The sequence below is a fragment of the Nicotiana tabacum genome, chromosome 17, assembly GCF_000715075.1.
Source record: "Nicotiana tabacum cultivar K326 chromosome 17, ASM71507v2, whole genome shotgun sequence".
Classification (NCBI taxonomy): domain Eukaryota; kingdom Viridiplantae; phylum Streptophyta; class Magnoliopsida; order Solanales; family Solanaceae; genus Nicotiana; species Nicotiana tabacum.
This window is the reverse complement of record NC_134096.1, coordinates 117,908,882-117,919,554: the sequence shown is the minus strand read 5'-3', so window position 1 is coordinate 117,919,554 and position 10,673 is coordinate 117,908,882. Positions and strand designations below refer to the sequence as shown.

Below are 10,673 nucleotides of genomic sequence, written 5' to 3'. Positions count from 1 at the left end.
AATAATAACTTTTTACAACATGTTAAAATACTTTGATAATATAAAAACTCTTTTATATCGTAAATATATATAAGTTAAAATTTATTTAATTCTGTACAAGAATCAAACTCTGAAGGGTCAATCAGTTTGCGAAAATATTATAATGAAAGCCATCACAATGTTCAGCTGATGACGATGACCATGAAGAGAAGAAATATATATAATCACGTGGAGACAAATAAAAAACATATAACAACTAGCTAGGTAGGTTTCTTATCAAACTTCTGCACATTCTGATAAGAATGTTGAAATATTCATACAAGTTAGTTTTTGCTACGCATCTACGTAAAGTAGGCAACGCATAAATTAAAAAAAGATAAAAGATGCCATTTAATTCCTTCTAACCGTCGAGAATATAATTATGAATATTGAAACCTTGGAACTCTTCTTCTTCACTACTCTCCTCTCAGAAAATAGAAGAGTCGGCGGAATGGTTTTCCAAAAAGAGTACCTTGATTTGTTGTTGGTCCCAAGTGGGCTGTGCATCATGTTCATTTACCATCTCTACTTGCTCTATAGATACCTCAACATTCCTCATACCACAATCATGGGTTTTGAAAACAATGACAAGAGAGCTTGGATTGAAAGGATTATGCAGGTAATCTCGTATATGTATACAGTCGTGGATTTTGTATATACATATTGATTTTTAGAAAATTTTTAAATTTATGTAAGTACTCACTCCGATCCACTTTAATTAATTTTTGACTTTTTTTTTTGTGGTCCACATATTTGATTTTTTCAGCTATCAAGAAAGAATTAACCTCTTTTTTTCAAAGTTATCCATGGAGTAAAGAGTCTAGGAGTATTTATTATATTTTCAATGAACAAATTAAGGTTAATATAGTCAATTTTATTGTTAATTAATACAAAAATATGAATTTCTTAATATGTGTTAAAACAGCCAAAAAATCAATTAAAGTTGACCAGAGAGTATATAGAAAGAAAATTTTGTGACACCCCTTACTAAATTTTGTAAGCAGTGTTAATCATTAGTACAATTCGACTGAATAAATGCTTTTGAATCTAGGATGTGGCAGTTTCAAGGCTTTATTTTATGTTCTAAATTGCATTTTACTTTGTACTATTTTCTAGTAGTATCCATAAATTGTATATATACATGTTGGTTTTAGAAAAGTATTACATCATTTATTTTTTTGCGAAGGGGTGCCAGATAACACTCTTTTATAAGGGGTGTCATTATGTACGCATGCCGTGTGTGCCTATATGCCTCAATTTTCCACATTTTCACATTAAAAAAAAGGGAACTTTAGGAATTTTCTAATTTCTGCTTAATCTTGCAGGCTGGAGATAGCAACACTATAAATACAGCTCTAAATGTTATAGGATCCAATAACAATGGAGCAACATTCTTGGCATCAGTTTCATTAACTTTGGCCTCTCTTATTGGTGCCTGGATGGCTAATAATAGTGTTTTCAGCAGTGAATTAATATATGGTGACACAAGGCCAGAAACTATGTGCATTAAATTCATAAGTCTATTAATCTTCTTTTTAGTTGCTTTTGCATGTTTTGTGCAATCATCCAGATGCTTCATTCATGCAAATTACTTAATTACTACACCAGAAACTGATATACCAATTAGTTATGTTGAATTGGCAGTGATAAGAGGAGGTGAGTTTTGGTCACTTGGGCTTAGAGCACTTTATTTTGCAACCACTTTGCTACTATGGTTTTTTGGTCCAATTCCCATGTTTACAACTTCAGTTGGTATGGTTTTCCTCCTCCATTCCCTTGACAAAAACACAAAGCAATTGCACAATCATCGATCTTATGCAAAAGGAAAAGGTACTAGCATTGCAACTCGTGACATCGACCATCTTTTTTAGGCCAAATTTCACCCTGGCTAGTACAAGATCTTGCTGAGGGAGTACAATGAGTTATATTCAATGGTCTATTAATGTAATATAAATTATTATTGTAAGTGAACTTTGGAACAAAAGGAATTGTACAAAAATGTAAAATGGTAAAAGCTAATTTTGGCATTTCCTTGTAATTGTAAATAAGTTTATTACAATAACATTTCAAGCCTTCACATCAAGGGCTGTAATTAAATCAAATTATTATAGGTCAATATAGTTATTTATGAATGTTGCTTGTAAGATTATCTAATTAACAAGTCCATGGGATGTGGATAATACCTTAAGTAAGAGGCCTATATCGGCAAGTTTTCTTTTACAATACGTTAAGTCAGAGGTTTGCTTCAATTGAACAAATAGCAAACTCTGATATAGTTCCTTTCAAGCAACACAAAATTTTTTGCCAATTTAATATGCAAAAAACCATTGAACTACTTCCACTCTCGCAATTTTGCGAACAAAGAACAAACGTAGGAGGAAAAAAATGGTATTCCAGAAAGAGCACCTTGATCTATACTTGGTGCCTAGTGGATTGCTCATCATGTTTGCTTATCATCTCTTTCTTCTCCAGAGATACATTAAAAATCCTCATACCACAGTCATTGGCTTTGAGAACAATGATAAAATAGCTTGGGTTAAAAAAATCATGCAGGTAAGTACTAAATCAGCTTCTTCTATTGGCCCATTAAACATTTTTTGAAATTTTTCAAAGTTCTAGGTGTTTTTTGGTATGACAAAAATTCTTTTTTTTGAAGAAAAGAAAAACATTTTTGTGAGGAAGTCCTTTTTCGGTGTCGATCAACAAAAAATATTTTCCTTGAAAAATATCTTTCTAACAAAGGGGGAAATGAATTTCCTTAGTTATGAGCGGAATTTATTTTTCGCAACCTTTGGACGTTATAGTTACAGCCAGATCCATTCGACACATGCAATTTCTTTTTTCGATACTTCCCAATATTATCATTACGTTTATATAAATCTTTCAAAAGTAGTTTTTGACTCACCAGCCAATTACCAAAAAACACTTTGTAGGAAAATATTTTTTTGTGAAAATGACTTCAGTCACATCAAACACACTATGATCTATTGATAATTTTTTTCTCTTGGCAGACTGAAAATCGGGATGTTACAACCGCATTAGATGTTCTAGCATCAAACAACTCAGGAGCAACATTCTTGGCAACTGTCTGTTTAACTCTGAGCTCTCTCATCGGAGCATGGATGGCAAATAGTTCAACTTTATTTAGGAGTGAATTAATATATGGTGATACAAGGCCAGTAACCATCTCCATTAAGTACATAAGCCTTATTATATTTTTCTTGGTGGCATTTTCTTGCTTTGTTCAATCATCAAGATGTTTCATCCATGCAAATTACCTAATTAGTATACCAAATAGTGAAGTTCCTGCAAGCTATGTGGAATTGGCTGTGATAAGGGGAGGTGACTTTTGGTCTATTGGGCTTAGAGCTCTTTATTTTGCCATCACTTTGTTGCTGTGGTTTTTTGGTCCAATTCCAATGTTTGTTACTTCAATTGGGATGGTTTTTCTTCTTTATTATCTTGACACCAATAAGAGTCCATTGCTGCAACATTATCATTCTTCCACCAACCAACCGCCGCTCAAAAGCTTAGAGGAAATGCTATAATTTCTTGTTAGTTATACGAGATTTGGTCATTAGTTAAAATTTAAATTTTGTAAGTTTGAGATGTAATATCAGCAACATTGGAAAAAGATGATTTCTTTCTTTTTTTTTAATTGTTAGAGCCAATCTGCACACAACTGGCCCAACAGCTGACCTGGCCCAATTTCTCTTTGTAATGAACATTAATACATTGATGTATTTTTCTATTTTTTCCTTGTAAATATAAAAGACTCCTGAAGTGAAAAATAAAGATTCAGAGGGTTATATTCTAAAAAGTCATCTCCTACTTCTCTCTCTCTTCTCTCTCGACCCTTCTAGGGTTTTCTCCTAAATAACTCCACCATAGCTCATTCAGGTTTATTCGAACATGGTATCAGAGCGGGGATTCTGATTCCTCGTTACGAGAGCTTCATCTTCAACGGTAAATCGATTGAAGAATTTACCAGAATCGTTTTTGTTTTGTTAAAGTTCGAACAGTTATTGAATCTGTTACTGCGGGATAAAAATTTGGGGTTTTCACTAGAATCTCCCTCTACATCACCTACATCGACAGTAACTCCTGGTTTTATGATGGATTAGACGGATTTGGGGCTAAATTCAAACTAGGGTTTGAGCTGTGCACGAAGACCTTACTTCTTCGGGTTTTGAGAAGAAGGATGGTAATATAGACCCTAATCTACAACTCTAAAGTCTATACTGATGTGATTTTAGGTTATGTTGTGTAAAATTCATGTATGCAACAATTTGCATGTTATTGAGTTTGAGTTGTTGTCTATTACTGTAGTTTGAGCATGTTGTTTGTTACTGTATGATTTCAGGTTGTGTTAGGAGGTAATATGGACAGCCATGTAGATAACCTCACTCCTCACCCAATTCCCACTGCTGAGGGTTTCACTCCCTTCGCGCTAGATCCCTCTCACCCTTTCTATGTACACCCGTCAGACAATTCGGGTAGCCAAGTAGTACCTGTCCCATTCAATGGACATGGTTTTGTATTATGGAGAAGTAGCATGCTTACTTCTCTTTCTGCTAAAAACAAATTAAGACTATTAGATGGGAGAATTTCTCAACCTCCTATCAACTCTCCTTATTATTCCTATTGGGAGAGATGTAATGACATGGTCAAGTCTTGGATCATCAATTATGTTTCTAGAGACATAGCCACAAGTGTCATGTGTTTTAAGACTGCAAAGGAGGTTTGGACTAACATTAATGAAAGGTTTGGGCAGTCCAATAGGTCTAAGTATCTTCAAATTCAGAGAGAAATCAGTTCAATTGTCCAAGGCTCATCTGATATTGCCACTTATTTCATCAAATTTAGGAGTTTTTAGAATGAATTGAATTCTTCATATGTAGGCCCCATATGTTCTTGTGGAGCTCTTCCCAAGTTTATAGAAGACCAACAACTATTACAATTTCAAAATGGACTAAATGATTCTTATTCAATTGTAAAGAGTGCTATCATGCTCATGAATCCTTTGCCACCAATAACCAAAGCTTATTCTCTTCTGCAACAAGATGAAAGTCAAAGAGAAACTCAAACCTCAATTCCAAACTTTTCCAATGAATCTGCCTCTTTCTCTCTATCTTCAGCCACACCAAACAGAAATTTCAATCAAAGGATCAATTTTGACTCGAGAAAGAATAATTCTTTTGTTTCTTGCAAATATTGCAAGAAAGCTGGATACACAGTGGAGAACTTTGCTAAGAACTCTGCTCATGGTTTCACCAAGGAGCAGTATCATCACCTGATGACTTTATTTCAACAAGTCCAGGTGTCCCCTAGTGTTGGTTCTGATAATTTCCATGTTGAGGAATCTGGATTTGCACATTTTGCAGGTTTGTTCACTGCTTATACTGTAGATTCTACTACCTCTCACATATGCACATCTTCTCAATTAGGTGTAAATCCTTGGATATTAGACTCAGGGGCAACAAATCACATGACTCCACACAAATACTTACTTCACAACCTTGTACCTTTGCCTAAACCCTTCCTTGTTACTCTACCTAATGGATATAAAGTTAAGGTTTTGTCAACTGGTTCTTTATATCTCAGGCATGACATAACCGTACTTAATGTCCTTCGTGTACCTTCCTTTCATTTTAACCTAATCTTTATACATCAATTAATATCTCAGTTGGATTGCATAGCTATTCTTACCAAATTTAATTGTTCTTTACAGAGCCCTTCTCTGAAGAAGCCACTAGTAATTGGTAAGGCTGCTAGGAGATTGTACTATCTACATTCTGATGCTGACTTGTTTTAATCTCAACATGTTTCTTCTTCTTTTTCAAATTCTGTTTCTTGCAATAAGTCTGATTATCTTCCAATTTCTATAAATACTCTACCATGTAATCAAACACCTACTATAAATAAAATGGATTTGTTTTGGCATCAAAGGCTAGGACATATGCCTTTTCATAGAATGACATCTATTCCCTTTTTATCTGATAAAGTCTCTTCCAAACAGTCATTTATATTCTCTATTTGTCCAATGGCTAGGAAACAAAGGTTACCTTTTTATGATAGCCATATTTATTCCACTGCTCTCTTTCAGTTAGTTCACATTTATGTTTGGGGACCTAACAATACTAGAAAACATAATGGTTTTAGATACTTCTTGACCTTAGTTGATGACTATAGCAGAGCTACCTGGACCCATCTTTTATCTTGCAAAGGCAATGCTCTTTCTGTACTACAAGCCTTTACCTCCATGGTCAAAACACACTTCCAATCCTCAGTCCAAACTTCCAGGTCTGATAATTCCTATGAGCTTGGCAGCAGTTCTGAGGTTGTTACTTTCTTTACCAGTCAAGGTATTCTACACCAAACAACCATTCCACACACACCACAAAAAAAATGGAGTTGTGGAAAGAAAACATAAATATTTTTTGGAAGTTTCTAGAGCCCTTCTTTTTTAATCTAAACTCCCTCTCAAATTCAGGGGTGAATGTGTCCTAACTGCTACCTACTTAATTAATAGAATGCCTTTAACTGTCTTAAACAATATTTTTCCTTTTGAAAAATTACATGGACATTTACCTTCTTATACTCATTTGAAATATTTTGATTGTTTATGTTTTGCAACTTCCCCCAAGATTGGAAGGGATAAGTTCCATGCTAGAGCTATACATAGCCTTTTCTTGGGGTACCCTGTGATGACCCAAAATATTATCTTTAAATTTAACAAGTAATTATGTATTCTAGGATCTTAAAAAGCACTATTTATTATTTTTCGACTTACGTGCGCAGTCCGTGCAATTTTTCGAAAAGTTTTATGTGAAAAATAGATTAAAATGTGAAATAGAGCTTTAAAAACTCAACTGAGTTGACTTTAGTCAACATTTTGAGCAAACAGACCCGGATCAGTATTTTGACAATTTCGGTAGGTCCGTATCATGATTTGAGATTTGGGCGTATGCCCGGAATCGAATTCCGAGGTCCCTAGCTCGAGATATGGAATTTTGATGAAAAATTAAAAGCTTGAAAGCTTAATGATTTTTAAGAAAATAGTGATATTGAATTTATTAACCTCGGGTCCGTATTTTGGTTTCGGAGCCCGGTGTAGGTCCACTATAATATTTATGACTTGTCTGCCGAATTTGGTGAGAATCGGAGTCGATTTGACGTTATTCGGACGTCTGGTTGTAAAAATATAAGTTTTAAAGTTTTCTTGGAAATTTTCTTTGATTTGGTGCCCGATTCGTAGTTCTTGGTGTTATTTTGGTAATTTGATCGCGCGAGCAAGTTCGTATGATATTTTAGGACTTAGGCGCATGTTTGGTTTGGAGCCCCAAGGGCTCGGGTTGGTTTCGGGTAATTAACGGATCATTTTCGGACTTAGGAAATCTGCTTTTCTGCAGACTTCAGACTTCTGGTGTGTTCTTCTTCGCGTTCGCGAAGGTACTCTCGCGAACACGAAGAGCAAATTGGGGCTGGCATATTTTGTGCTTCGCGTTCGCGACCGAAGCCTCGCATTCGCGAAGGGAAAGAGGCTAGCCAGGATTATAGCCTTCACGTTCACGAAGGCCAAACTAGGCAAGCTTCGCGTTCGCGAAGTAGCCCTCGCGTTCGCGAAGTGTAAAATGGGAGAGCACAAATTTGTTCTTCGCGAACGCGCAGCACTGACCGCGTTCGCAAAGGGTAAAAGTCCCAGAAACAGAACTTAAGTTCTGGAAAATGGGATTCGTCCCATTTTCAACCCTCTTCCATTTTTGAGCTCGGTAAGGCGATTTTTGGGTGATTTTCACGGGAAAATATTAGGATAAGTGTTCCTTATCCTATATTGATTATATTTCATGATTTCATACTCATTTATATCATGAATCCGTGAATTTATGGAAGAAAAATCATATTTTTATAAAATCTTCCAAAAATGAAATTTTAAGATTTGAAGGTCCATTTGACATCGGAATTGGATAATTTTTTTATGGTTGGACTTGTCTCGGAATGGGTGGTCAGATTTCGTAAGTTTTTTCAGGATTTGAGACGTGGGTCCCACTGCCGAATATTTTAATGAATTTTGGATTTTTATCCGAAAAATTTGTAAATTCATATGGAATTAATTCCTATGATTCGTATTGAGTATATCGAATTGTTTGTGAATAGTTTTGAACCTTTTGGAGACAAATTTAAAAGGAAAAGCTGTGGTCGAGTAAATGATTGGAATTTGCAAAGCAAGGTAAGTGTCGTGGTTAACCTTGACTTGAGGGAATAGAACCCTTAAATTATTTGTTATGTGAAATGCATGTGAACGACGTATAGGCGAGGTGACGAGTGTCTATACGATGTCAAATTAATTATTTGTCTGCTTACTTGAAAAATCATAAATTGTTTAAATCATGAATTAATTATTATAATAATTGTTTCTCTCCTATTCTTTGTCAAATATTAATTCTTGAATTCCTGCATTAATTGTTACATGCTATTTGAATTATGTGCCTTAATTGTTATTTGACATTTAGCATATTAAATATTAAACTGCATATTTTCTCTCTGATTTCCATAATAATTTGCTATTTGCCTTTGTTTGTTTCATAATTATTGTATGCTTGTTTTCTTATAATTTTATATTAATTGTTGCATTTATTGGGGAAATTTCTTCTATAAGAATTGGTAAATGAAAATTTTGGAGGAGCGGGTTGCACGCCGCAACAGAGTTAATTATAATGAATATATTAGAAGATCGGGTTACACACCGCAACAGACTTATTAAAAAGTCCATGTTGGAGGAGTGAGTTGCCCGCCGCAACAGAATTAATTATAATGAATATATTGGAGGAGGGTTGCACGCCGCAACAGACTTATTAAAAAGTCCATATTGGAGGATCGGGTTGCACGCCGCAACAGACTTATGAAAATTCCATATTGGAGGATCGGGTTGCATGCCGCAACAGACTTATGAAAAGTCCATATTGTAGGATCGGGTTGCACGCCGCAACAGACTTATTAAAAAGTCGACATACATATATATATATATTGGGGGATCGGGCTGCACGCCGCAACAAATTTGATTAAAGGAATATATTGTGAGAGCGGGTTGCACGCTGCAACAGAATTGAATGTGAATATATTGTGAGAGAGGGTTGCATGCTACAACAGAATTGAATGTAAATATATTGTGAGAGCGGGTTGCACGCTGCAACAGAATTGAATGTGAATATGTTGTGAGAGCGGGTTGCACGCTGCAATAGAATTGATGGAAATGATAATTGGTTATGACTCCTGAGTTGGATTCAATTATTATAAATGAGTTGCCTGATTTATTTCTATCATTGTTGTTGTTACTAATATTGCGTACAGGTAATGTAAGTGACTCGCCTTAGCCTCGTCACTACTTCGTCGAGGTTAGGCTCAGCACTTACCGGTACATGGGGTCGGTTGTACTGATACTACACTCTGCACTTCTTGTGCATATTTCGGAATTGGTCCCAGCGGCGTGCCATAGACTTGCTCAGATTTCAGCTATTCAAAGGAGACTTGAGGTATAACTGCATGGCGTTCGCAGTTCTGAAGTCCCCGTCTATTTTACTTTAGCTGTGTATTTATTTCCAGGCAGCTTTATTTTATTCAGACCTTTATTTGTATTATTCTAGAAGCTCGTGCCCTTGTGACACCAATTCTGGGATGGTATTTAGATACCGTTATTTTTATGGATTATTTCACTATATTTCAAACTTTGCTTCTGCTTTTGGTTCCTTGATTATTAATACTGTAAAGATTGTTTAAAAATTGGTTAATATTATTCTAATATTGGCTTGCCTAGCAAGTGAAATGTTAGGCACCATCACGGTCCGAAGGTGGAAATTTCGGGTCGTGACATACCCCTGTGGCAAAAAGGGTTACAAACTCATGAACCTTTCAAATTCTTCTATCTTTTATTCTAGGGATGTCGTATTCCATAAACACATCTTCCCTTGTGGTTCAGCAGTTTCCTCTACTACTCCTTCTTCCACTTTCCCACCTTTTTTTGACATTGACTCTTCTCCTACACCTGATGATGCAACAGGTGTTCTTGCAGCATCTAATACTTCTTCTCCTCCTATTGTTGCAACAGATGTTCCTGCTGCCTCTTCTACCTCTCCTCTTTCTTCTTCTTCTTCTTCTTCTACCTCTTATTCTGACCCTCCATATCCTCCACCTAGTGTGAATCAGCCCTCTCCACCTGCTCCTGCTCTAAGCAAATCCACCAGAATTGTCATCCAACCATCCTACCTCCAAGATTATGTCTGCAATTTTGTCCTTCCACTTCTTCATGTTTCTGCAATATCTAAGGTGTCCCAAAATGAGCTACATGTTCATGAACCTCAACATTACCAGCATGCAGCTTCTCATCCTGCCTGGCAAGAAGCAATGCTAAAGGAATTTCAGGCTCTTGAGTCCAATCATACTTGGGACATTGTTTCTCTTCCTCCTCACAAAAAGGACATCCCTTGTAAATGGGTTTACAAGGTTAAACAAAAGTCTGATGGTTCTATTGAAAGGTATAAAGCAAGGCTTGTTATCAGGGGTGATACTCAGAGAGAAGGTATTGATTTCACTAAGACATTTTCACCTGTTGTCAAGCTGACAACCATCAAATGTCTCCTGACCTTAGTTGTGAAGAG

General features: G+C 35.8%; 3 protein-coding genes across 3 annotated transcripts in view; all 3 read left to right on the top strand.

Annotated features, from left to right (window-relative positions):
* The first annotated feature begins 400 nt into the window (after positions 1 to 400).
* On the top strand, positions 401 to 2,029 carry LOC107822923 (uncharacterized). Its single transcript, XM_016649511.2, has 2 exons — positions 401 to 637; positions 1,344 to 2,029. Exons 1-2 carry the CDS (start codon positions 401 to 403, stop codon positions 1,887 to 1,889), a joined length of 783 nt encoding a protein of 260 aa, XP_016504997.2. The 3' UTR covers positions 1,890 to 2,029.
* A 241-nt stretch (positions 2,030 to 2,270) lies between these two features.
* LOC107822924 (uncharacterized) lies at positions 2,271 to 3,769 on the top strand. Its single transcript, XM_016649512.2, has 2 exons — positions 2,271 to 2,571; positions 3,030 to 3,769. The coding sequence occupies exons 1-2, from the start codon at positions 2,404 to 2,406 to the stop codon at positions 3,564 to 3,566; spliced, it is 705 nt and encodes a 234-aa protein (XP_016504998.1). The 5' UTR covers positions 2,271 to 2,403; the 3' UTR covers positions 3,567 to 3,769.
* Positions 3,770 to 5,992: 2,223 nt separating this feature from the next.
* The window catches only part of LOC142172069 (uncharacterized), a 28,597-nt gene continuing 23,916 nt past the window's right edge, over positions 5,993 to 10,673 (top strand). The window contains exons 1-2 of the mRNA XM_075235835.1: positions 5,993 to 6,383; positions 9,995 to 10,665. Of these exons, the coding sequence (XP_075091936.1) occupies positions 5,993 to 6,383; positions 9,995 to 10,665 (1,062 nt within the window). The remainder of the gene's footprint in view (positions 6,384 to 9,994; positions 10,666 to 10,673) is intronic.

Bases quoted from the DNA above. Each gene is read 5' to 3' on its own strand.
- LOC107822924 (XM_016649512.2), top strand. From the start codon at position 2,404: ATGGTATTCCAGAAAGAGCACCTTGATCTATACTTGGTGCCTAGTGGA. The intron at 2,572-3,029 runs GTAAGTACTAAA...TTCTCTTGGCAG, and splicing joins GGGTTAAAAAAATCATGCAG to ACTGAAAATCGGGATGTTAC.
- LOC107822923 (XM_016649511.2), top strand. From the start codon at position 401: ATGAATATTGAAACCTTGGAACTCTTCTTCTTCACTACTCTCCTCTCA. The intron at 638-1,343 runs GTAATCTCGTAT...TTAATCTTGCAG, and splicing joins GGATTGAAAGGATTATGCAG to GCTGGAGATAGCAACACTAT.